General features: G+C 50.6%; 1 protein-coding gene across 3 annotated transcripts in view; it reads right to left on the bottom strand.

Annotated features, from left to right (window-relative positions):
- Positions 1-1777: 1777 nt before the first annotated feature.
- The window catches only part of KDM4A (lysine demethylase 4A), a 38867-nt gene continuing 18042 nt past the window's right edge, over positions 1778-22602 (bottom strand). For all 3 annotated transcript variants that reach the window (XM_037069586.1, XM_037069587.1, XM_037069588.1), the window contains exons 12-22: positions 17402-17522; positions 13510-13691; positions 11833-12037; positions 11307-11383; positions 10565-10620; positions 8820-8928; positions 8324-8509; positions 6097-6267; positions 3507-3626; positions 3135-3227; positions 1778-3003 (exon numbers count right to left, since the gene is read on the bottom strand). In XM_037069586.1, the coding sequence (XP_036925481.1) occupies positions 2863-3003; positions 3135-3227; positions 3507-3626; positions 6097-6267; positions 8324-8509; positions 8820-8928; positions 10565-10620; positions 11307-11383; positions 11833-12037; positions 13510-13691; positions 17402-17522 (1461 nt within the window). In that variant the 3' untranslated portion in view covers positions 1778-2862. The remainder of the gene's footprint in view (positions 3004-3134; positions 3228-3506; positions 3627-6096; positions 6268-8323; positions 8510-8819; positions 8929-10564; positions 10621-11306; positions 11384-11832; positions 12038-13509; positions 13692-17401; positions 17523-22602) is intronic.

Below are 22602 nucleotides of genomic sequence, written 5' to 3'. Positions count from 1 at the left end.
ATTACCAATTTCTGAGCCTTGAAAAAAATGTTGTCTGGGGTTAGAACCACTCCACCCTGTCCCATCCTGTTTAGCCTTTGCAGTTCTGGCGGTCCCACCCAGCACTTTCCCATCCTACTCCCTCATTCAACCAAGGCCAGGCATTCTCCTGGGCATGATTTATCCTTTAAAAAGATATTTTACTTATTTTTAGAGAGGGGGGAAGGGAAGGAGAGAGAGAGAAACATAGATGTGAGGGACACGTAGATCAGCTGCCTCTCACACCCCAACGGGGGATCTGGCGCACAACCCAGTTATGTGTCCTGACTGGGAATCAAACCGCGACCCTCTGGCTTGCAGGCCAGTACTCAATCCACCAAACCAGAGCAGCCAGGGTAACGCCTGGGCACAATTTAAAATGTAATTCCTCAGGTGGGAAGAGGAACTCTCAGGCTACAATCCTTGGTCGCCAACCTAAAGACCCTACCCTAAAGGAGGGCACTTTGCCCTGGCAAAAGTCCTCTAGGAGCCTACCTAAGACAGGTGAGCCCACCCTTCCCTGGCGTGAGTCCCCTGAGGCCTTGTCCCGACTAGACAGGCAGGTAGTGAGGGAGACAACTGCTTGTGTGCGATCTAAATAAAATCTCATTACATCTTTAAACTTTGGTTTTCTCAGGATTAGCCTGACTAAAATAAAAAGTACAAAGTTTCAGGAAAAATAGTTAAGAACTCTGCAAGGATCAGATCAAGAATCCCAGCTGTACAGGTCCTCCAGGTAGAGTAGGGTCAATGGAGGCTGCAGGTGGGGAAGTTCCTTTTCCTCCAATGGTGCTTGCTCCCAGGGCTCACCAATCCATTTAGGCTTCTGCCCAGTCTTACCTGATGACTCACTGGGAATCACTAGGTGCTGCACAAAAACCCAATCTCCCTTTCTTGGCCCCAGGAGGGAGCTGGCATAAAATGTCTTTGAAGCCTGCTGCTCCCAGCCCCATGCCTCCCACCCCCAGGAGACACCAGGCAGCAGCCACTTCCCAAAACCCAGGACACAAAGAAGTATTGAGTTGTTGAGCTGACCCTAGCCTCTGCATCTGGACAGGGCCATGAAACGGAGTGCCTGGGGGCTCTGCTGTCTCTGAGTCCTGCACCTATTCACTGGCCCCTCCTGGCCTGCTGCTGCCGCTCTATCCCTGTCCACCTGGATTTCAGGAAACCCCCAGGCACAGGGACCAGATCTTCCTCCAGGGAAGCTTCTCCACTAAGTACAGACAGCTCAGAGCAGCTTCAGGACCCCACTGGGATGCCTCTGGGGGTCAAGTCCGTTGCGCTTCGAGCACCTAAAATGTACTGCCTTCCTGGCAAGCTGGTTCAACAATTTGTGTGGAACAGACTGGGATGAACTTGACCAGCTCAATTAAGTGGGCCAGAAGTTAAGAGATCAAATTCAGTTCTACAGAATGAATGGCAGTCTGGTCTTCCCTTTTATACCGCCTTCCAATCTCTAAGGAAGAGGAACCAAAAAAGAGGTACTCATGGCTGGAGATGCCTCTGCTACCCAGTCCCACCATGCTGGGCCTAATACAGAGCCACCGCATCACAATTTGACCAGAAACCCATCTCTTTAGGACAACTTCCTAAATCTTTGCAGGCTGAGTCTTCTTAAAATACACAGCCTTGTTCTGGAGCCTATGACTCTAGATATGCCCTCAGCCTGACCCTGGGCCACTTGGGCTCCTTGGGGCAGACACAACCAATCCTCTGCTCAACACATTTTATTGCTAAAGACAAAGTGATGCACCAGTTTTCAAAATAATTTGGTTTATAGCGTTCATATGTAACAAAAACCAGGGAAGTATTATAAATCTGATTCTTGTATACATAGGGTACAGGTGTGAAGCCCTCCAATCCTGGGCCCAGGCAAACAAATTCATGAGGAGCAAAAACCTGTTTAACCCCTTCAGTGTTGCCCTCCAGTCCCACCCGCCCCCCAAATTCACTCCCTCCCATCCCCAGACCTGGGGCAAACCTGCCCCTGGCCACCAATGGCCCCAGTTCATCTTATCCCTCCCAGCCCCTACATGATTGCAATTTTCTGCTGACAGAATCACCCACCAGGTGCTGCCTGCTTCCATCATTAGGATCCCCCTTGACGACACTCCCCACCCACACACACTAATACTGTGCCACGGGGCCTCTGTGCCTAGAGAAATGTGGGCACATACCCGTGTCACTCCTATCTTCTTCAAGAGAGGACAAAGAGGTGGCACTAACTCCTCTGCATCTCAATACTGCAGCTTTGCCTGAGCTCCCTTGCGGCAGTTCAAGGGACGGATGCCACACCCATCTCCAGCCAACCCCAGGGGGCCTTTACTCAGCTCGGCTGAGGGCAGAATTTCACATTTTGTTTGCCCTGGATAGGCAAGGAAGAAAGTAAAGGCCAGGGGCTGGCAAAAGCTGGTCAGCCCACCCACCCACACACGCGCACACGCACACATAAATACAAAACGGGGAGGGGAGGGGGCAAGCACCAGCACCTCTTCCTAGGCGGTGCAGGTGCTCGTTAGGAAGCTAAGTCCTAGGCCAGGGACAGGGCAACAGTCCAGCCAGCAGAGCCCACGCCACTGAAGACAGTGCAGCCACCACACTCCAGTGCTCAGCTCAGCCGGTGGCTCGGCGGCTGCTGCCACGTGTCCAAGAACGGCTTGTCCTTTCATTAGAGGAGATACGACAAAGGTGGGGTGAGAAGATGATAGGTCGATTATTTCATTCCTTTGCATTTTACAACTTCATTTTACAGACTTCAGAGTTCCATGTGTCTGCTGTGCTGTGGAGCCTCCACAGAGCTCTCGCCTCGATGGCTGGGGATCTCGAGGCTCCTGGAAGCACCTACTCCATGATGGCCCGGTACAGAGCGGGCTCAATGTAATCTTCCCGGTATCTGGAGTTGATAACTCGCTGCCGTTTCTTTTCCTGTTTGACCTCCTTCTCTGTGAAAATCTCATTGAAGCGCATGTCTGAAGCTACTGACTGTGGAAGAACAGGCAAGCCAAATGAGCTCTCTGTGGCCAGCCACCACAAGAAAAAAAACACGGGGACACGTCCCTGCCTGGCTCCCACCCTCCAAGGCAGGAATGTGGGCACCCATGAAACACACTCACCAGTCTAGACTTGACTCTTTTGGGAAGCTCTTCATCCAGCGTGTAAACGTCATCTCTCTTAACCACCAACTGTGAGCCGTCCTCAAACTCCACCTACCAAGGAGACAAAGGCCTTTGGCTACGATATCCCTGACTCTGTCCCTGGACCCCCAGGCACAGTGGCGATGTCCTGTAGTCACGGGAAGAATTAGAACACTGAAGGACCACCATGTTTGAAGCCACAGCTAAGCCTAGACACAGGGCAGCCCCTAGCTCTGAAAGGGTTGTTACCAAGCCCTTAGCTCTCCCAAGAGCAAAGACACACATCTGGCCCAAGAGGAAACACTGAATTAATCAAGTACCCTCCAGCTCCCAGCAAAAACCTGTGGTTACCTGGTACATCTGGATGGGATGGGAGGCCACAAACTTGGCTCCATAGACTTGGCCGTCTGTCCATCGCACTTGAACCACTTCCCCTTCAGCAGGTGGACCCAACTGAAGACAGTCCTGACTCTGAGGGAACAATAAGGGAGAAGCATGAAAGGAAGGCCACCTGAGCAAAGTGGCAGCCGCCATCTCCCTCAGGGAAGCGTGCACCAAGACGAATTCCTGCTTGCGTAGAAATGCTCAGCAGCCCGTCTGCTACGGGAAAGATACTGTGTAATGTCTGAGTTGTGAGTTGAAGCAGCTGCTCCTTTCATGGAACATAAGCTTTAGACTTGGGTACTGGCAGACATCTTCAAAATGAATGAAGTGAGCCTGTTGCTTCAAAGAAAACAACCGACAGTATCAAGTGCTGCCAATGGTAAAGATCTAAGCTATCAAACAGAAATTAGAAGCAACATGAGCTTGAAGCTTCCCCAAATTTCAAGATTTTTCTGAGACTAGTCATATAAGTAAAGGTGATTTTGATAGTAAGAAAATTTCACATTTGAAAGGTCTGCACGGTCCATCACCAATAATGTGTGACACTACGAAATCCCACATGGGGGGAGACCCATTCTCGGTGAAGACAGAACCATGGATGTTAATGTAACCGGCTACGCAAAGGTCACTGACCTGCTTTCAGATTCCACACTGCACTGAAGTTTTAAGAAACCGACACTCGTTGAGTTTTGGTGTAATATTAAAGAATACCATAATTATCTGAAAGGCTACTAAAATACTTCCCCCTTCTCCAATTACATGTCTGTGAGACTGATTTTCTTCATCTTTTTAACCAAAACAATAAATTGCAACAGACTGAAAATGTGACATTAAAAGATATTTGCAAATGGCATTCTTTCAACTAATTTTTGTTTTAAAATGAAATTATTTTTGCCCTGGCTGGGTGGCTTAAGTTGTTGGAGCATCATCCCATACACCAAAAGGCTGCAGGTTCAATCCCCAGTCAGGGCACATACTTAGGTTACAGGTTCGATCTCTGCTCAAGGCATGTATGGGAGGCAACCAATCGATGTTTCTCTCCTTCTCTCTCCTTACCCCCTTCCTCTCTCTCTAGAAAATCAATAAAAAATATCCTCAAGTGAGGATTAAAATAAATAAAATACAGTTGTTTTTAATTAAAAATAGTTTATCTCAAATCAATCTCAAAAGTTTTAACTTCTCATAGAATAAATATTGATAGACATAACTCACAAAACACAAGCTCTTTGGGGTCCTCAGTAACTTTTATTTAAAAAAATATATTTTAGCCCTGGCTGGTGTGGCTCAGTGGATTGAGCACCAGGCTGGGAACCAAAGGGTTGCTGGTTCAGTTCCCAGTCGGGGCATAAGCCTGGGTTGCAGGCCAGGTCTCCAGTTGGTACATGAGAGGCAACTACACATTGATGTTTCTGTTCCTCTCTTTCTCCCTCCTTTTCTCTGAAAAGAAATAAAACCTTTAAATTTTTTTATTTACTTTTTTTAGAGAGAAAGGGAAGGAGAAAGAAAGGGAAAGAAACCTCAATATGAGAGAAATATCGATTGGTTGCCTCTTGCACATCAGGGACCTGGCCACAACCCAGGCATGTGCCCTGACCAAGAACCAAACCGGCGACCTTTCAGTTTGCAAGACAACACCCAATCCACTGAGCCGTACCAGCCAGGGCAACCTCAGTAACTCTGAGAAGAGAGTCGTGAGATCACTATTCTGTAAGTTAGAGATAATACCACCTAGAGTTGGTATGACAGGTGACAGAAATACTTAACATAAAGCACTTAGCAGACTGCCTGGCACACCAGAGAGCTTACTAAATCACAGCTATCTTATTGCCACAAATAAGATTACTGCCACCCTTACTACCTTGTAATTAATGTGCTTTTAGCAGCTGCGTAGCTAATGTGGCATAAACAAGGAAAACACCTGATTTGTTCAAAGTGGCTCAATCCCACTACCTTAATGCTTAGTGTAACACATGAAAGGCAGGGTAGGAACAGGGGAAACCTGAACTAAGTCCTGAGTGCTAAGCCAGGAAACCTAGGACTCGGTCCAGGCAGGGCCTTGTGTCTCACGTGTTGATAAGACAAGCAGAACAGGAGTGTCTGTCCAAGCAGTTTTTGCTCAGCCCCGAAGGCTTACTCTATAAAGAACCAAAAGCCGAGACCCTGTATCTACTAAGAGGGCATGGTAGAAAGAACTGGGTAATTCTCCCCCTCACACACAGCGATCAGCAATGGAAATGGTCCCTGCACACGGGTCATCTCAAAGCCTGGGCTCTCTCACCCGAATCACAATGCCTTTAGGGTCGTTTAGACCAAAATACAGGCAGGTTGCAAAGAAATGCAGAAAACGCTGATTCCTACAGCTTCTAGAGGATGCACGGTGCCCTAGCAGCACGCAAGTTCATTTCCATAGACGGCCCAGTACAAAGGCTTTTTGTTCTGGGACCAACTGATGAAACTGTGGGCCTGGTCAGAAAGGGGAGGCCCACAGCCAGGCTGCCAGCCAGACCTAGACACACCCCAACCCCAAACTGCCCAAGAAGCTCCTTCCAGAACTTACCACTATATCCTCAGGGTAGAGATTGTCACTGAAGGAGCCATCATCAAAATTGACTTCATAGAAAGTCTCAGTGGTGAGCCTGACCACCTCACACTGGTAGAAGCGCCCATTCTTGTGCTTGCTAATGACCTTCTGGCCCACAGTGATGCTCTGCAAGGCTCCCTTGGCACGCTGGAAAAAACAGAGGCTTGGGTTACCCCCACAGACAGGTCTGGCAAATGGGACCCCAAATCAGTTGGTTCCTCTTTACCAGGCAAAGACAGCAAAGGTATGGAACAGTAAAAACGACTAAGGGATGGGAACTGAAACACGTCTTTGTGGGTACCTACACCCCAGCCAGGCTAGTGAAAGAAACCAATACCATATTTTCTTGTGTAAATGTAGTTCCTTCCTAGTTCTCAATCCATAACTGTCCTCACACACTCATACCTCTTGCCCCGAATTGCATGGACAGACTCTTGTGACTTCCCTATTTGCTGCCAGGAACTAGTACCGCACACAACTGAGACACGCACTGAAGCAGACATCCGGCAGGTGGCCTGCGGCCTGGGGCCCCCAGACAATGCCCCACACAGATCTCAGCACCAGCTCGGCCCTCAAGGCTCGGGTGCAAAGACTGAATTTCCCTGGACGTCCTCAGGTACATGTGACAAATGGCTCTTCATTACAAAGGCCCTGCCACCTCTAGGACCCTCACATCACCCTTCTATTCTGAACTTGTTTTAACACAAACAGGATCACAAAGCACCCGTGGCCTTGTGTCCGACCGCTCCTCCCCACGCTGCTTGGGCACTGCACTCCAGCCACGCTAGCCCTCCCTGTGGGCTCGTGTGTTCCCGCCCCAGGGGTTCTGCACTGCTCTTCCCTCTACCTGAAGTGCTATCCGCCCCCTTATATGCATGCTGGCTCCCTCACATCCAAATGTCAACTTACCGACACCACTGCTCAAGACCTCCTCTTCCACGCCCCTTACCCTGCCGCATCTTTATCCTGTGCTCTTCTCCCCATCTGATACACTATCATTTTACTTGTTTCCCGACATGTAGCAGATGCCACATGTAGCATTCCCCACAACAAATATGTGGGGGATGAATTAATAGCAGAAACACTCAACAGAATTGTTTCCTCACAGATTCAGCAGTCTATGGCTGCCCATTTAAGGATGTGAAGTGCAACACATCCACTATCCTGTTCTATAACCAAACTTCTAGTTCCCTACCCGAGGCAGGATTCAATGCTGCCTCAAGTGTTTATTCTTCCCGAGTCTCATTCTTTCACTGGCGATTTTTCCACCTTCCTAAGCCCCTAACCCACCCCTGACCAGCTCTCATGCTCAGTAAAATAGCTCTATGAAAAAGGAGACTCCAGTCAGCCAACAAGGACTTTTCCACGATCCCAAACGGTAGAGGGAAAATGTTAAAAGTGGCCCCAATGCTCTATGTGTTCCCACTTCAGGCCTCCTGTCTCCCTAGGTTAACCAGTCTCTCTGCCTTAAATTCTCATTCCTCCAATCCCCGAATCCCCCAGTGACAAATCAAAACACCGGAACAGCTCTCTTCATCTTGTGCAGCACGGCAGTCCCGCACCTCCACCCTTCAGAGCTGCCTGCCCTTCGGTGCCACCCCCGCGACGGTCCCAGAGCAGTCTTGTGCTCATTCTTCTAAGACTGGCCTGTTCTATTTCTGAAGCCTCGAATGCCCTTGCGCACACGATTCCTGCTTATCGTTTAGGACCCACTCCAAGTGCTACCTTCCATACGAGCCCTTCCACAACTCCTCTAGCTAAAGTCACATGTAGCTTTCTCTGGGCTCCAACATTTGAAGAAGTACAAAATCTCCACCGTGTGGCAGTGAGTGGCTAACTGCTGGGCGCGCTCCCCAGCAGTTCACATTTACAGAGCTTCTACGATGTCCCTGACACCGTGCTAAATGGGGACACTTAGAATAATAAAAAAGGAACCCTCAAGGAGTTTTATCCTGGAGGAGAGGCACACAAGGACACAGATAATCAGAAGGAACCAACCACTCGTGGTTAGGTGTCACTGGATTAGGAAGTGCCAGGCAGGGAGCAGAGATGACAGGAGCTGTCTCTTACTCCCTTACTCATCAGCACTCTCCATAGAGCATAATGCTTGAGGAAATATTTGCTGACACAATAAACGAACAGCCTGCAGAGAAGATGATCATGGAAACTGTCAAGAGGATTCCAGAAGGGCACTCTCTCTCACCTCCAAGTTAGGAATCCTGTGCCGAAAGCAGGTAATGAAGACGACGAAAGGCCAGTCATCTGGCTGCATCATCACTCCTGCGGCCTGGGCACAGCTCACGTGGAAGGCGGTTGGGCAACGGCCATGGGAACACTGCACACAGCAGCCAGCCGCTCTTTTCCTCCGCTTCTTACAGAAGACACACTTCTACAACACAGGGGGAGTAAGCTGATGACTCTGGAACACACGGCACAGTCTCCTCTGCCATTCCCCTTCCCAAACACAGAGCCAAACCGGCAGGAGTCCACCTCCTTCCCAAACAGGAGAGCACACACACCCTCTCTGAATCTCCTAATTACAGGCATACTCATTAACGACTTTTAACCATAGGGTGAGTATCACAAACCCTGCTGAAAACCAAGGGGTAAAGGCTGGCCGCTGGGCCAAGCAGAAGTGGTATGAGACATATAAACAGGGTAACGATGTAGAGTTTGCAAGCTCATCTCGTCTTCCTTACCAGCTTGAAGCGGGGCAGAGGAATTTTGCTCACATCCACTGGACTTCTTTCCGCAATGTTGACAAACCTTGCTTCCAGAATTGCAACGGCACATGACACGTGGACCCATCTGCCAAAAGGTGAAGGCTACCTCAGTTTCGTGGCTCCAACGCCCTGTGGCCTCCTCCTCTCAGAGGAACCACGGGCGGCACTTCCTCCCTTACCCAACGTGACCGCTGACCTCCGCAAGCAAATCCCTGGGAGCCGGGGAGGTAAGAACCACAGTGTCTCCACACTGACTGTGTGGAGATAAGACCTCAACACACTGCCCTAGTGCAGCAGGTGTGAACTTCTTACAACACTAACTCACTCACAGTCTGTTGCAAAATAAGAGCTAATTGAGTGTGGCAGATTTCAGGGAGTGAGAATAAATGAGAGCTCTACCTAGGCCTCTTTTTTTTACTTTAGGACCTGAGTGATTCCTCAATGTATCTCCAACTGTGCTCCCACCTGCCAATATTCACAGCTCTCCCCTGCAGGCCTCTGCCCAAACCATTCTCCCTCTGGGCTGAAACGACCTCTCCTTTCTGCCCCCTTCATCCACAGCAGGCTCGCTCTCTAAGGTCTGACCCGGCACCCACGTACTCTGACAGCCTGTTCAATGGATGGCCCCTCAGAGGCTTAGAGTAAGTCCCGGACACCCCAGGAGGCTGTCGTGCCCCACCCACAATGAAACAACTGAGATGGGGAAAGCATGGAAGGCCAGGCCCACAGAATCCTCCAACAGGCAGTGTCGGGGCTACACGGAAGCTGTCTGCAGCTCCCTCAGGGCTGTTACATGAGAGTGGAACAGATCTGTTTTGCCTGTCCCTACAAGGCAGAACAAGAATTATAAAAAGCAGGATGCTCAAGCAGAGCCATCTCCACTCCAAATACAGGAGAACCTTAACGGCGCTATCTTGCAATGGTGAGGAGCACGATGACCTCAAGTGATGCCAGCAAGTGCCTTTAAAGGAGCAGGAGCAGCCTGCTCAGTGGCCCTTTACCTGGAACAGCATGCAGGGGCTTCCTGTGAGGCAGGAGGCCGGACAGGACTTTAGCTGGAAGCAGGATGCTGACCACTGGTTGCCCACCGACCTGTGAGTCCCACACCCTGGACAGCCAGAAATTCCAGGGCAAAAACCTCGTTTACCTTAATGTTTCTATCACAGGTCAAGTAGGCCAAGACCGAGCACAAAGACTCAGCTCAGGGAAAATGAGCTGCCTGACAGCTGAGAAGCCCAGGTCTGGGCTAAGATGCCCAGAAACTTCTGTAGGTTTGATTCAACAGCAAGTAGGCTTGGCTGAGCTCTTCTCAATGTCCTGCTCTCCTGCTCAAGGACACTTGCCCTCAGAAAAGGCTCACTAGCCCATGGCTACATGCGTCTCTGCACCAGCCCCATGTGCAACAAGACAGCTCCCCTCACTTCCAGCCCTTCAAACCCCTGCACCATTATGCAGGATCCTCGAGGGCCCTTCCTAGCTCCTGCAAAAGGAAGACATTACCTACATCTCTGCCTCAGGGAAAGATGGACTTGGAAAGGACCGGGATTTCTTGGCTCCCCCTGGCATCCCATTTTTAAATTAGTCTTGGAGATGCTATGCCAGCTCCAAGCAATGTGCTTCCCAAAACCTCATCAGTCATTCTGACGAACAGCCGCTGCCCTGAGTACCTCTGCACACCGCCTCAAAAGTGCACATTCTGAGACGCTGCTTGGAAAACTCACCTGTGGTCGTTTGCTCTCTGCAGGGCTCCTCCTCGTAATGAGCATAAACAGCAGTCCTGCCAAGATGGGGGGCAGTGGGAAGAACGTGGTTAGCACCAAGTCATTAACGACCCATCTGACTTCCTTTGGGCAACTGTGGCCTCCATACAAGAAAGGAGCCAAATGCCACGTGGGCTTTGCCCACACAGCCCCTGTAAGCAGGACTCCCCTGGAGGAAGACAGGGAGGCCACTTGGGGCTTAAGTGCACCAAGTGTTCACCCGACTCAACATAATGATCTTCACTGCTCCTGTAAATAACAGCTGTAAGCAAAGACACGAATGACATTCTGCTTGAACCAGAGGATTGCAGGGCTCAGACAGCTTCCTACGTGGGGTAACAGCCAGGTTTGCGGGGAGGTGGTAGAGGGAATGGAGAGAGAGAGCTACAAGACGGCCCACCTGAGCCCCGTCCTAGTGCTCCAGCCCAGGGCGGAGCTCTCTAAAGCGGGCCGTGGCTCACCCACTGGAGGCTTCTACTTGGTCCTGGCACCACAGAGCAAACACAGCTTCCAAACCCCACCATGCCCTGCCATGGGTGAGCAGCCACCACTCTTGGTGTTACGGCGACAATCCCTTTTCTCTGATCTCACTGTGCACCGGACCCTCTGCTGACTGCTGGGATATCAAGCCCACAGGAAACAGTCTAGCCCTGAGCCTGCTCCAAGTCTGCAGGGATTAGGGTAGCAGTGTGGACACACTCACCTCCTCCAGGGCGTTGGCTGAACAACGAGAACACATCCAGTCTTCAGAAGCCTTTGCAGGGGGCACCCCATAGCAACCTAACAAAGACGGGAGACAAGCAAATGAAGCCCAGAGGCTACGGTCACAACAAAGACTTTCAACTCTTTTCCATGAGATATGTCCCAAAGTTACAACCCAACCTTACAGAAACCCCTGAATTCTAGCATCAGGCTCCCAGTGTTCAGCCTCAAAAAGTCAGAAATGTAGCTTCACTGGTTCAAACACCTAGTGAGTAGTGAGGACTGATGCCCTCCTGGTATCTGAACCAGGAGGACAGCTTGGAGCTGGCTGTGAAATTGTGGATCCTGGAGGAGCATGAAACTCAGACTCAATCACAACCAACTCCCCAAGAACACACGAGCTGCCTCTGTAGTGCGGGACTGGGGAGGCCATGGGAAGGTTGCGGGGCAGGCCAGTGGAGGCGAGGACTTTGAGGAGAAAGCCATGCCCCCAGGACACGACACAGAGGGACAGGGACAGCACTCACTGGCGTGGACCCGGACGCTGCACTTCTTGCAGGAGACCAGAAGGCTGGTGCCGTCCTCCTCCAGGTACGGGGTGCACAGGTTGATGTCCGTGCTGCAGCCCGTGGAGGTGAAGCACATTTCTGGAATTAATGGCTTGGTCCTCTGCTTCTGAGGGGCTAAATCTACAGCACTTCCACAGCTCTGACTCAGGCCTCCAAACTCAACCTGAGGAGAGAGAGGGCGCACACCTCAGTGCACACGCCTGTGCTCCCGGTTCTCCTCCTGCTCCGTCAGCAGGAAGCCGGCTCTCTGAGTAACAGGGCTCTGGCTACGGCTCCCGGGGGCACAGCCGTTATCCCCGAGCTGCTAATTGAAGTTACCTCTAATGACTCAAATTCAATTTCTCACAGCAGCATCAAACAAAGGCCCCTAGGGGACAGACAACCGAGGAAAGGAAGTGAAGTAAGAGGCAACTGGGATTTCAATCTTCCAAAACCGAGTGGCAATGAAATGCACTGAAATGTTAGCAAGGCTGCTGCTGCGGCTGCCTATGTGCTGCTCCGCGGGTGGCCTCCACAGGGAGACCATCCAGAGGAGGTGCTCCCAATGGGCCAGCACTGATTCCTCGTGTGGTCCACGTCCACAGGTCACCTGAGCTGCAGCCAACCTGCAATTCCCCGTTTGGGGACCCTTCAGGAAGAAGTCATGTCCATGTACTTCTCTTGGCAAACATCCTGGCTACCACAATCTGCTGGCCATGCCACTGGATGGCACCATCACCCCCATTCCAAGGTCGGTATTAGAAACATGTCAACCCTCGGCCTATGCCACTCATAAAACTCGGAGCCCAGCTCGGCAGGTCTGCTTGACAGCACAGCCAGGCCTTTCCCTTCCCCTCACAGGCAAAGGCACATACAGCTAGCTCTTCAGTTTTGCTTTTTATCAATGGAAAGTAGTGAGTTCAATCCAAAGCGTGTTGGTTTGAGGTTCCATCCTTTGGCAAATATGAGCCTGGCACCCTGCCAGGCTCTGTGGCAGCCACGCCACTTTTAACTACCATCAGAAGACCGACTGTCCACCCTGGGCAAGTCCTGTCTGAGACCGAGCTGGTCACCCAGGACATGCTGCTGTGGATGCTGTCCTGGCCTTCAAAAGCTAGACCCAGAGAGACCCGTGTTGGTGAAACCATCAAATGCCCCAGGAGGGAGAGGACACAGCTGAGCTCAGCCTCCCACGAGCCTCTGCTCCTGCCCCTCCCAAGTTTCTTTTTACTACGGCCGACACCCACTGTGGCAGTGGGGAAAGAAAGAGAACAATGGAGGACTTGGCCTGTTATCTAAAGTTTAGGCTGCAGTAAAGAAACACTCCACCCTCCAGACTCCCTGGCCAGGACCACAAACCACCTAGAAGGAATAATCACTGACTAGAATGACAACAAAGAGCAAATTCCTTTGCAAACAGTGTGAGTGCCACGGGCACAGGGAGTCCCCGCAAACCTAAGCCACATCTCCAAGGAAAACTCGCACTGCTGGGTTATCTGCCTGAGAAGCCTGACCCGTACACAAGAATGAGGCAGAGAACACCAGGACAACGTGCCTTTCCCAAGACAACCAGTGACAAGCTGTGCACCCACAATTCCACTCTGCTTCCTTCTGACTGCCGGTCCTGGCCAAAGAGTGGGGACAGAGTGGGCTCACCTGATGGTAAGTCTGAAAGATCATGCAGACAGAGCAGTGAGGTGCCTGCTGGGCCATGGTCTCATTGAATTCCTTTTCCGCCTCAAAGTTCGGGGGTCGGTTCTGCCACAGTTGGCTCAGGGGCTTGGCCCAGGCCTCTGTCTCCTCGGCCTCCTCCTCAGGGGTCAGCTGTTCAGATGTCTCTAGAGAAGGAAGCAGAGCATGCGTTAGCACATTCGTGCCTCTGCTGGGAGAGCGGACGAGCTCGGCCAGGACTCTGGGTCCCAGAGGCCTGGACTAAACCCGACGTCCTGCAGGGGATAAACACAAACTGCGTTTATCAGTGAACTTTGATAAACTTTCAATGAACTGTTACTACCTGGATGATGCTGTGGGAAGTCCAGCCAGCAGCCCTTTCTCTGGCCAGAATGATTCCGGGTCTCTACCTTCCTTGCTTCACGTGTTTGGCCTGCTCCCTTCACCCCTCACAGCTGCCAGCACTCAACCCCTCTGCCCAAGGGCAGCGTCGTGAAACAATGCCTAGAAACCACGTTACTGCTTCCGATACGGCAGCAAATTGAGTCCTGACCTTTTAAACGTTCTCTTTTGTTGCACGAAGGGGAACAACGATAAAAAAAAAAAAACCCACAAAAAAAACAAAACAAAACAGGGAAATGGCGAGGCTTGTAAGTTTTCACATCACTGTCTTCAGTCAGAACTTTCCAGCTCCCTCTGGACAGGTTAGAGGGATATCTGCCATTTTGGGACAGGGCTCTCACCAACCCCCCTGGCTCTGCCTCAGAGGAAGGCGGAGGGGGTCTAAGATGCAGCCCTGTCCCAACCACAGCATGTAACACCCGAAGTCTGGACTGGGGCTGGCACACGGACCAAATCCAGCCTGCTCTGGGAGCCAGAATCACTTTTGCATTTTCAAAGGCCTGAGGGGGGGAAAGGAACATCTGACAGAGACACGCGGCCTACAGACCTGAACTATTTACTATCCGGCCCCCCACTGACCCGCAGCCCCGATAACAGGTTTGCATCCTTTCCATACTCTGCACAGCAGAGCAGCTACTTTAGGCCTCAGCACTGCTCGGGAGAGGAAATTTCCTGAAGAGTGGAAATCCCCTCTGGGCTCATCTTCCAAAAAGAAAGGGACACACTGCTGAATGGAAACAAAAACCCGCTCACCAAATAAGAGGGAATTTGTAAAGGTGCACACTTTCCACTCCCCCCAAATCAGGGATAGAAAATGGGCAGAGCCCACTAGCTCCCAGTAGAAACAAGGCCAAGAAGGTAAGGGAAACCCCCAAACTCTAACATCATGGTGAATGAGGGCAATCACGCACAGAGGCAGCAGCAATATCAAAATACACTGATGCCCAGAGGGTTCTCCAGATGCTCCCCCAAGTGAGGGTAGTATGAGAAATTATAATTGGGATGTCCCTCTTTGGCAAGAAAGGCCCAAGAATGGAGCACCTGACAGGAGCCCAGCTCTGTGCCAGCCCCACCTGAGGCACCTCATGGAATCACTCCACCCAGCCATGGGTGGGCACCAGCAACCCCCAGCTGTAACCCTCCAACGACCTTCTCAGTTCTCACCAGACAGAAGTGCTTTCTAAGAGTCCCTGGAGATCCATGCTGAGCAGCTGAAGGAACACTCTGGTACACACTTGCACTAGGTGCCCATTTATCTGTTCACTTCTGGCAGTTCCAGCTCTAAATATAAATAGCTATCCGGTCTGCCTTTAAGGGCATGTTGAATTTAAAGGGACCCGGCAGCTGCCGCGTGACCTCAGTGCAGGGTACCACTGTGTAGTGAGACCAATGCAGACAATTAAAACTGACCCCTACAAGCCCCGACATCAGGCCTAGCCAGGAACCATGGGGCCAACCCAAGGCACAAATATTTCCTGCATCCTGGCCAAAATAAAAGTCACCAAGATAGGACCGAAGAAACAGAGACAGCCTCACGATCAGGAGGAAAATCAATGCACTGACATCTGTTCTGTTTGCAAAGCCATCGAGTGACCAAAAGTCACTCCATCTGTGAATATAAATGATGAGAGGAAATGTTCACGCTATGTGAAAATGGCAGGAGTCCAAAGTTTACCATTAATAAATATAAAACTTGACTGAGCCGTATAGTTGAGATGTGTCATTTCACTGAATATGTTATACCTCAATCAAACAATTTTAAGTGGCAGGAAGGGCACACTAGGCTAAAAGAGAGTAAAAAAACAAAACTTCAAAAAACTTCCAAATGCATGACCCCAGTTTGGTTTGTGCAGGTTTAGAGAAAAACTATAAAACATACTTTGGGAATAAGCTGGGAAAATGAACGTGGACTAAAGACTGGATGATGTTATGAAATTACTGCGGATTTTCCCAGGTGTGGTAACAGCAGTGTTTACACAGGAGATTATCCTTCTTGGGAGGCGCCCACAGTGTCTTTTCCATGAAGTGACATGACCACAACTCACTTTCAAACGATACAGCAAATACGTGTGCAGTATGCAGACAAACAATGCAAATGGAGCCAAAAAGAGTTATGGCAAAATAGTAACAGCTGTGGAATACAGGAGGCGCGCACACAGTGTTTTCATTCTTTCAACTTTTCCACATTTGAAATTTTTTATCATAGAAAGTTGGGGGGGCTGTATATTATTGCCTCAATTACATTACTGTAAGTAGACAGGCATAGACATAATTTAATATCAGACCAGAAAAGTCAGTAAGATCAACACACTAAAACGTTCAGTGATCACCTTAACAGGGTAATTAGTCCTCTTTGTAAATTTTCCACTTTCCTGCAACTTTTGGGGAGGGAATCATGAAGCTAGGCTGCCGCTTCACCGAGAACCTGGGCTGGACAAAGACCAGAGGGGTTCCTAAGACTCTGGCTCAAGGACTGGCCTCTTTCTGACCTCAGGATCTCAAGACACTTCCCACCCAACTTATCAGGATCCTCCTACCAAGGAAAACAGTGCACATGGGCACTGACATCAGATCAGTAAGGACATGCGGGGCCTGCGGAGCAGAGGCTGATGAGGCTCTGGACCTTCCCACCCAGCCAGTGGTGCCAGGAAGGGCAGGACAGAGTAGGAATGGGCCCGGCATCAGTCACTGAGAGAAGCTCATGAGCACTAACATTACTGCATCTCTGGGTTCCAGGCAGCACAGGAGACCATGCGGCACTGACGAGCTCCTGCAGCACATGTCTGGGCTCTCCACATCCCTGCCTACTCCCTGTCTCCTTCACAGGCTCCTCTTCCCCCTCCATCCTCCTGACCCCAGAGGGCTCACTGCCCTCTGCCCCTCTCCCTGGGTGGCCTCACTCACTCTAAGAAAAGCACCCAAAACCACCTCCGCACAATCGAGAGTGCACATCCTCCAGACACTGAACAGAGGTTTCCAAACCCAACCACAGCTGGAAACCAGCGAGGCACTCAGCTCATGCCTCTCCCTCCCTAACACCCTCAGTTCCACATCCAACCGCCAAATCCAGTCCACTACCTTCCCCCCACCTGGATTACCATCTCCCTTTCTTTAGAACTGTTTGCCTGTGACTTTGCCCCTCCTGAGGGCACAGACATATCTTGGTAGCCACACACTCAGCGCAGGGGTTGGCCCTGGCGACAGAATCAGCTACCCTGAAAAATCAGCCTTATTCATGGCTCCCAGGAGATGACAGGGAAGAACCTGCACGCAATTTCCCTATATAAGGTACATTCTAAGATACATTCAACATGTGAAATCTGATAATAAATTAGGTATCAAATGACATCTTGCCCTCTTTATGGAGCATCTGGAGGAAGAGCTAAGACAAAGGCCCACCCTCAGCCTGGCCTCCTGGTGTGACCCGTCAGACCAAGTCCTAGCTCCCCTGATGAAGCCAGAAGACAACACTCACCATCATCACTGACGCAATCCTGCAACACCAGCGGGTGGTGGCGGGGGAGCTTGCTTAAGGGCTGACGCCGGCCCTTGGACTTCTTATTCTCCTCCAGGGAAAACACGTATCCATCCGCAACCTGGGCAAACCATAAGAAGAAATCAAATGGGTCTTGCGCCTCCACTTGGGGACACAGCAAAAGTTAGTTTTACGATGAAAACCAAAGGAAAGAGCAGGCACAGACACAGACACACACACACAAATGAAAACCAAACACAGAAACCACCACCTGCCTTAGAAAAACAAAGTGGCTGTGCCTCGCTGCAAACTAGTCTAAACCAGGATTATGCAAACACCTTAGGGCAAAGTCTGTGCCTAGTAAGTGTGTGTCCTGGCCTTCTCATAAACAGCCTGAAACAAATGCACCAAAAAGAAACCTATTCTGGCTTTAAAGGTGAGTCAAGCACCTACCCCTACGTTCACTGTCATAAGACTATGCCTGAGAGCCCTGGAGAAACCCAGGGGCCCCTCTCCTTGGACAAGGCCAGCAGCACCTGCTACCAAGTGCCAGGCAGCTAGGTCATCTAGGACTGAAAGGCTAGGGGACACTCAAAGGGGTGAGGAGTGGCTGACCCAGTAAAGGTAAACAGGCCTACTTCCCCTTATGCACTGCGGAGACCTCAGCTCCAACTACCACCACTTGTTCCTCTCCTCCAGGGGAGAACATGAGCCAGGACAGAGGGAACATCTAAAACTCTGGCTGCAAAGGGAAAGGCTGACTTAAGCCTACATTTACATAAAGTCAGAGCAAATGTAGTGAGGTTTAAGACGTACAGGATTGAGTCAGTAATACAACACATGAGGTCAGGAGGCAGAAGGAAAAGAAAAAAGGAGACCTGGAAGAAGATGGGTAAGAGGAAGACAAGAAAGCAGGAGGGAAGGGCTTCCAGGAGGAAAAATCCACAGGGACAAAGAATAAAGAATTGCTGAGCAGGAAGTGGGACTTGTCAGGACTTTTTCTGAGTAAGTTCCAGCAGACAGAGTAAGGAACTAAGGAGTAAATTCATCGTAGAGGCTATTTTTGAAAAGATCTAGGAAAGGAGTGAGATCCTGGCTTGAGAAGGAAATTTCCTCCAATCGTTTTTGGACAGGGGCTATGTGAGTATGGTTTTTTAGGCAGAAAGGAAAGAAGCTGGTGAGAGAAATTCAGACCTGTGCTAAACAGAACAGTCCCCCAAGAGGGCCAGGCCTAATCCCTGTGGATGTTAACGGGACAAAGGATTGTTAAAGTCGCTAATTAGATGACTGAAAGAAGAGAGATAACCCCGGATTATCCTGGTGGCCCACACCACACTAACAGTGGAAGAGTCCATGTCCAAGTGCTGGGAGACCTGGCTGGATGGTGCTGCCTTTGAGGATGGAGGAGGGCGACAGGCCAGGGACAGTGGGCTGCCTGCAGAAGCGGGAAAAGGCAAGGATGCAGCTCTCCGCCCAGCACCCCCAGGAAGGACCCTGTGGACGCCTTGACTTGAGCAGTGAGGCCCATTTCAGACTTCTGAACAAACAATTAGAAGATAATAAATTTGTGTTGTTTTAAGACTTTAGGTTTAGAGGTTAAGCAGCAGCAATAGAAAATAAATATGGACTAAGTGGCGACAGATCACTTTAGAGGTCCAAGTACTGGAAACATCAGAGGGGTCAAGACCAAGAACCCCAGAATGCAGCTTTGGGAAAGGAGGCAGAAGCCCTCATTCACAACTGTGCATTCGGAGTGCCTCCTATACAACCAGCACGCATGCTTGGAGGGGTGGCAATGCAAAGAGGTGAGAGGTCATCCCTAACCTTGAGGGACTTAGGAGCCAGCCAGAGGGAGACTTGGTGCATGAATCCAAAGCCCTTCCCACTACAATCACGCTGCCTCTGACTAAAGAGTCAAGTGTATTAAAATACTTAAAAGATCTTCCCACATTTTCTCATCCTCTGGCTCAATGCTCCTCCTGCTAAAGGCCATCCAAACCATTCCTCAGTGTTGCCTCTCCCTGCAATGTGCTCCAGTTTCTAAATTCCCTCCGCATATAGCAGAAACCCCAGTCCAACCGACTAGCTGTGGGTGCGCTCAGGCAAGCAGCACCCCACTGGGAAACGGGGGTAGGGAGTGCTGCCCCCCAGGGCTCCGTGTGAGGATGGGGTGGGAGAGTGAGGCAGCTGGAGCCCAGGCGCCCCAGTTCTCTGTGCCTCCTCTAACGGCACCCGGGGTCGAAGGCAATGTTCCTGATGGGGCTTGTTCTGTATGGAGAAGAACCAGTTGTTCTCCCCTTGTTTTGGAAATTCACTTTTTCAAAGCAACTCCAATTAACAAGAACTTCTGCAGCCAACCCAGTGCAGTGGCTCAGTGTGCACTTAAATGAAAACTAAGGCTCTGGTGCCTCAGCAGTCAGTCAACCAAGGCGCTTTTACCAGGACCCTCTCATAAGACGGTGGCACATAAGCTGCATACTAAGAGACCCAAATTACACCTTGGGGGATGGTTAAAGTGATGGGGGCGGGGGCAGGGCACGCACAAGGGTGCTCTTAGGAATCCAGCTGTTTACATGCAGACACAATGCTGTCAGACCTCTCCAGGGACAGGCAAAGTGGTTCGTCTTCTGCCCCCCTGCTTGACTGTCAGTCCCCGGTCCACCCTGTCGATTAATCTTGATATCACCTCCATTCCTTCCAAGCTTACAGAAGGCTCGTGGGCCAAACCCTGGGGACCAGCTGGTGGCTCAAGGAGCAAGGCTGAATGTGTGGCACAGGTCCTGGCACCTAGAAGCTTATCTTCCTCACCAACCTATGATAACTGTACTGAGACCAAGACAGAGAACCATAAAAAAGAAGCCAAGTATTAGAGGGATTCAAAGGAGGAAAAGGGGGAACAGATGGGAAGCAATGACAGGTTCTAAGGGTGGTGGCTCTAGCAAAGGGCTGGGCCACAGGCCTTTGCTAGAGCCACAGGTCGGTGCCCGAGGGTTCCAGAAGACCCCCGTGAAGACAACTCCCTGCCCTCNTCACCAACCTATGATAACTGTACTGAGACCAAGACAGAGAACCATAAAAAAGAAGCCAAGTATTAGAGGGATTCAAAGGAGGAAAAGGGGGAACAGATGGGAAGCAATGACAGGTTCTAAGGGTGGTGGCTCTAGCAAAGGGCTGGGCCACAGGTCGGTGCCCGAGGGTTCCAGAAGACCCCCGTGAAGACAACTCCCTGCCCTCTCCCACTGAGACACCATCTGCAGCCACAGAAAAATGTGAATGCAGATAAAGCCACAGAACTACACACTGAAAAATGGTTAAAATGACAGACTATATGTCATATATCACAATTAAAAACAAATGAACCCAAGCTCAGCCATCCCCTCCTGTCTCCACCTATGCTGGAGCCCCGACTTCTTCGCTGCTGCTCAGACCTCCAGGATCCAGTTCCTCCCCGACCCTGCTCCAGGTCCTCCCCTTAACAGGAGGCCAGCTGGGCCACAGCTTCCATCGTCTTCAGCCTCTTTCCTCCCCTCGCTCTGGACACACTCCTAGTTACCGCCCCTAGTTATCTGGAACCTCTGCCTGCTCTTCTCCTTCCCCTTCTCACCTGGGGCCTCCACCTCCACTCGCACTGTGGAGTTGTTTCTCTCGCTTCATACACGAGCTCTTCCGTGCCCACTGATAACCACCCAGTGACTTTCAAACCTAACCTCCTGAGCTTCAGATCTGCGTACATATCTCCACAGTTGTACTTCATAAGCAGGTCACGCTCAACGTGCCCCAGACTGAACTCACCTCCTGAGCCGCACTGATACACCCCTGCATTTTGTAGTATAACCTCCATCTTCCACTGATGCACCCCCACCCACCCACTAACTCAAGCCAGAGCCCCAAATCCATCCCTGGGTCGCCCTCTCACTCAGACCACAAGCAGCTGACCCCTCCCCACCCCCACAGCTCGGGTCTCCTTGACCCCACTTTCAGACTAAGGAGCAGGTTCCAAACTGGTTTCCCTACTGCAAATTGTTTTTCCTCTTTTCCTGAAGCAGAAGTGTTTGGTTATGAAAATAGCATGTTAACCACAAAAAAACATTCAACTTATAAATGTAGAAGTAAAAATCACCCATAATTCCACCTCCAAGAGAACCTCTGCTGTTCCTAATCTCGCCTCCTTCCCCCCCTCACAAACCCTTTACATTGCTTCCAAAACGACCTTCCGAACCACCAGTAAAGGGCTGGGGAATCCCTTCCTGGGGCATCTAAAGAATAACTGGCATGGTTTCTTGAATTAATCAATTGTGGGGAAAAAGGAGGGGAACTCTGCCCTGGATCAAGGTGGAATTAAGAGACATAATAAAGTGTGAGACTACACTAAACTTTGACTCAGACAAACCCACCATAGAATGAACTCTTAAACTACTGGGAAAATTTGATTATGGAGTGGGTATCATATGATGCTAAAGAATTTTTGTAATTTTGTTACAAAATTTTGTTAGGAGTAATAATGGCAAAGTGATTAAGAAAATACCCATATTTTTTGGACACACACACTAAAGTAGGGGAAAACTGACACGATATCTCGATTTGCTCTAAAATACTTCAGCAAAAAAAGGGGGGGGAGATGAAGCAATTGTGGCAAGATACTGACAACCGGCAGATCCAGGAAATGAGTTTGTGAGTTCACTGCACTATTCTGTACACATCTCTGTGCATTTAAAAAATGGCTCTTCAATCTCCAGCGCCACGTGGCAGGCAACCTCCCACTGCTCCCCAACCACAGCTGCCCAGTCAGACTGCTTCACAAAGCAGAACCCCGGGATCCGGGGCTCACTCCCTCCACCAGCACCTCCTGGGGCCACCCAGTCCCACATTCCTGAGGCAAACGGAACCATGGCAGACATCCCCCCGCCCCCCGCAACATACTCTGACCTCGGCACCAGCTGCCACCACCACGGAGAACACTCTCCTCTCCCACCCGGCAAGCTCCCCTCACCCTCAGGCCTAGCGAAGATGCTCCCTCCTCTGCAGTCTCCCTGAACCCCAGCCCCAGGGTATAACTCTCCCACCTGTGCCGCAACCTGGATCACCAAGTACCCAAGTACCGATTATTTGCTCACGTCCGCCTAGTCGCCTAGACTGGAAGCTCCTTGAAGGCATAGTCCTAGCTCAGAGTAAGCACGCTATAAGCCATGACAGCATGACCG

The sequence above is a fragment of the Sturnira hondurensis genome, unplaced genomic scaffold (assembly GCF_014824575.4).
Source record: "Sturnira hondurensis isolate 20B ecotype Veracruz unplaced genomic scaffold, ASM1482457v3 Scaffold0018725, whole genome shotgun sequence".
Lineage (NCBI taxonomy): Eukaryota > Metazoa > Chordata > Mammalia > Chiroptera > Phyllostomidae > Sturnira > Sturnira hondurensis.
Note: the sequence above shows the minus strand (reverse complement) of the source record. Positions and strands in the feature narration are given on the sequence as shown.